At 43.3% G+C, this 3,179-nt stretch overlaps 1 protein-coding gene across 1 annotated transcript; it reads right to left on the bottom strand.

The window, feature by feature from the left end:
• Nucleotides 1–627: 627 nt before the first annotated feature.
• On the bottom strand, nucleotides 628–2,966 carry LOC137006204 (zona pellucida sperm-binding protein 3-like). Its single transcript, XM_067366790.1, has 8 exons — nucleotides 2,070–2,966; nucleotides 1,784–1,902; nucleotides 1,603–1,706; nucleotides 1,353–1,530; nucleotides 1,121–1,238; nucleotides 954–1,036; nucleotides 772–863; nucleotides 628–698 (listed from the first exon to the last, which is right to left on the bottom strand). The coding sequence occupies exons 1-8, from the start codon at nucleotides 2,625–2,627 to the stop codon at nucleotides 628–630; spliced, it is 1,323 nt and encodes a 440-aa protein (XP_067222891.1). The 5' UTR covers nucleotides 2,628–2,966.
• Between the last annotated feature and the right edge of the window lie 213 nt (nucleotides 2,967–3,179).

Here is a 3,179-nt window from a genome sequence, read left to right as displayed (position 1 = left end):
AATAAAGCCTTTGCTCAACTTGACAAACAGTTTCACAATGTACACACGCGTGTGCCAAACTGCCTTACCTAGTTTTTTTTTATTAAATTAACCGCTTCAAAAATTCACTTTTCCACTAGGACACAAATCAGTATAGTGTAATTTAATGTGGCTAGCCCCCTTATCAGTGCCCCGACTACTGAATTAGGGAGCTGAATGAGAAATACAAGGGATATACCAGGACTGAAAACCTCTGCATTAGCAAGTGAGAACTCACTAGAATGCTTTAATCCATGTTCTTTCCCAATTTCCCCCATCAAGAAACTGACAGCTTCTATCATGGACAAGCTGTCATCTACAAAGCCCCAGAGATCAAATTATAGTCCAGTCATAAATATTTATGACTACAGATCAGAAACAACTTGGTTTTGTACAGCCACTAGGGCTCAATGTGATCAAGCTTCAGTGGAAGTTGTTTAAAGAACAATATCTTAAAGATGCCTATAGAGTAGTTTAAACTCCTGACCTGCAAAGGTTCAGTAGGAGAGTTTCACATTGGCAGAATGAGGAAACAGTTGAGTCAAAAGCAGTTAACCCAGACATGAAGCAAAATGACTAGTCAGGTACATGCAAGGATCAATGTCAGATTTATTGAGAAACAGCCTTTTGCTCTTGAACCATTACAGGACCAAGTGATGCCTTGCCTTCCCACTGAATGCCTAGAAGAAAACCAAAACAAGTTTGAGGACTTGAAAGTCAAGAGCAACCTTAGGAAGTGCAGAAGCTACCAACCTCCATAGGGAGAAGCAGCAAATCCACCATCAGGACCACATGTAGAGTCACAGCAACCACAAACTTGGTTGTTTCCATCAGCAGCAAACCACCTGTAACAGTAGACATGCCAGCTTCAACATGAGCAAAGTCAACTTCGAAGTCAAAGACCTAAAGTCAAAAGTTAAGAGGGTGAGATGTACCCATTAGCGAAGGAACAGGATTTGCGCTGAGCATCACTTGGTACAGAAGCAATAGTGGCCTTCAGAATACAGGTTATGTAGATCTGCAAAGGATGACAGAAGTCACAAAAAAAAAAAAAAAAAAGCTTGGAAGAAAAGTCAATCTCACTCATATTCTTAGTACATACAGAAGGACTGGAGCCCTCCTGGAACACAAACGCCTCCAGCTGGAACTGGATCTTGTCTTCCTGGGACCGAGGCATGAAGCGGGAGCTGGAAGCTGTAGCCTTGGCATCCACAAAACACCTGAGAAGTGGTTACAAAGAACTCATGAATATAAACTGTATCAAGCAACTTGACCTAACCAATGACTGACAGCGTTACAAAAGAGTCCTATAGAATCAAGTGCCATGACCTTACCCGTGATTCTCAATGAAGGAATATCTCGGAAGGGAGTTCACATCTGGTCCTTGAGTGGCCACACAGCTGTCCACAAACACACGCAGAGGCACATGATTGTACACCTTCACAGACGCCTCAACGTTAATAACGCCACCCAGAAAGTAAGAGTTTGAAGGCCTCTGATAGGACCAGTCATCTACAAAAAAAAAAAAAAGGAACATTTTAGGCAGAGCCACAATCACAAGGTTAGATATAAACCTGTACTAACCCATCATGAGCTTCAGGGAGAACAGCAAGACTTCTTCACCAACCTCCGTTGAAGCATAAGGGACCCATGTTGGCCTCAAGGCATCACTGCTTACATTTTGAAGTCTGTGGTTCATGAAAGTAAATGTTAAATGGTCTCAAAGCTGCACAAGCAGCATGCAGAAAGTCAAAAGACTGCTTACCTTTGATAATGGCATTGAATACCAACAACTGCATCATCAGCCCGTGTGATTGGAGTACCAGCAAGTGCCTCAGGGGTGTAGGTGAGAGAGAAGGTGTAGACAAGCTCATCCTCATTCATCTGTAAAAAAAAAAAAAAGTTGGGGTTACCAAGATCACCCCAAAGATGGTGTACTGATAGGACTTCGTCTCAGCTGCCCTGGCACTGCAACAATTGAACAGACTTTCCTTGAAAGACTTTGGCTATCCTCTGCCACAAACAACCCATTAGGATTAAAAAGTTCTTACCATCTGCACGCTGTTGCAGTCCTGTAGTTCATACTCAAAGATGAGCACCCTAGATGCAGAGTCCTGACCAACAACAGGACATCCACCTAGAGACAGACCAGTTGGCTGGATCAACTGACCATTGCTGAACAAGTCCTGCTGGACCTCTACAAGTACCCGGTTCTCACTGCATTGAACAGCGACACTGCTGGGAGTCACAGGTTGCCTCAACTGGAAGTCCACTGCCAACTCTCTCTGCACCTCAGGAACAACGGGATACTTCCAATCCAAAGGCTTCACTGGACCCTCCAACAGCTGCTTCTCTTGAAGGCCAAAAGGATCCTGTGCAAGGTGTCTTGAGACAGAACTCAGAGGACTCTGAAACTGAGAAGCCACTTGCAAAGGGTTCCAGAGCCCTAGAGGAGAACGGGCAGGACTGTTGGAAGCTGGATCTGATTTTGGCCTCATGCTTCTTGGACTTTGACTGTACCTCAAACTTCCCCATGCATCAGACAAATCAAATGCAACAAGCACAACCACCACTAACACACCTTGCAGAAGCTCCATTCTAACAAACATTAACACAAATGCCACAACACACACCAGTGCTTGGCCTGGCCATTTTGTACAGCTTTGAATAAAGGTGGCTCCTCCCCTTTTAGCTTAATTGATTACCTTTGATTCTCCCCTGGACTTGTAGAGTTTATGCATTAGCAAATGAGAACGTTCTATAATGTCATTTATAGGGACATTGAAATGCTTCCCTTAACGTGTCTTAGTCAGGGTGTGAATTACACAGCGGCCTTCAGGGGGTCAGAGAGTAAGGGCAAAAACAAACAAACAAACAAACAAACAAACAAACAAACAAACAAACAAACAAACAAACAAACAGAAAAACCCTTTTGTCTATTGTTAATGTTGGTTCATGTTAGTTCTCAATGATGCTACATAACTGTTAGGGAGCTGGAAAAGGATTGTATTCTAAGGTGATTCTAATGTCTCTAGCCTTCCTCTTGGTGTGTCGATCAGAACACAGGAATGGATCAAGGCAATCAGATTAAATCAAAGGGGGTTTATTGAACACTGAAGATGTACATGAGTGGGAGGTGGAGAATTTGTGGGTAGATGTGT

Source organism: Chanodichthys erythropterus, chromosome 18, assembly GCF_024489055.1.
Source record: "Chanodichthys erythropterus isolate Z2021 chromosome 18, ASM2448905v1, whole genome shotgun sequence".
Classification (NCBI taxonomy): Eukaryota; Metazoa; Chordata; class Actinopteri; order Cypriniformes; family Xenocyprididae; genus Chanodichthys; species Chanodichthys erythropterus.
Note: the sequence above shows the minus strand (reverse complement) of the source record. Positions and strands in the feature narration are given on the sequence as shown.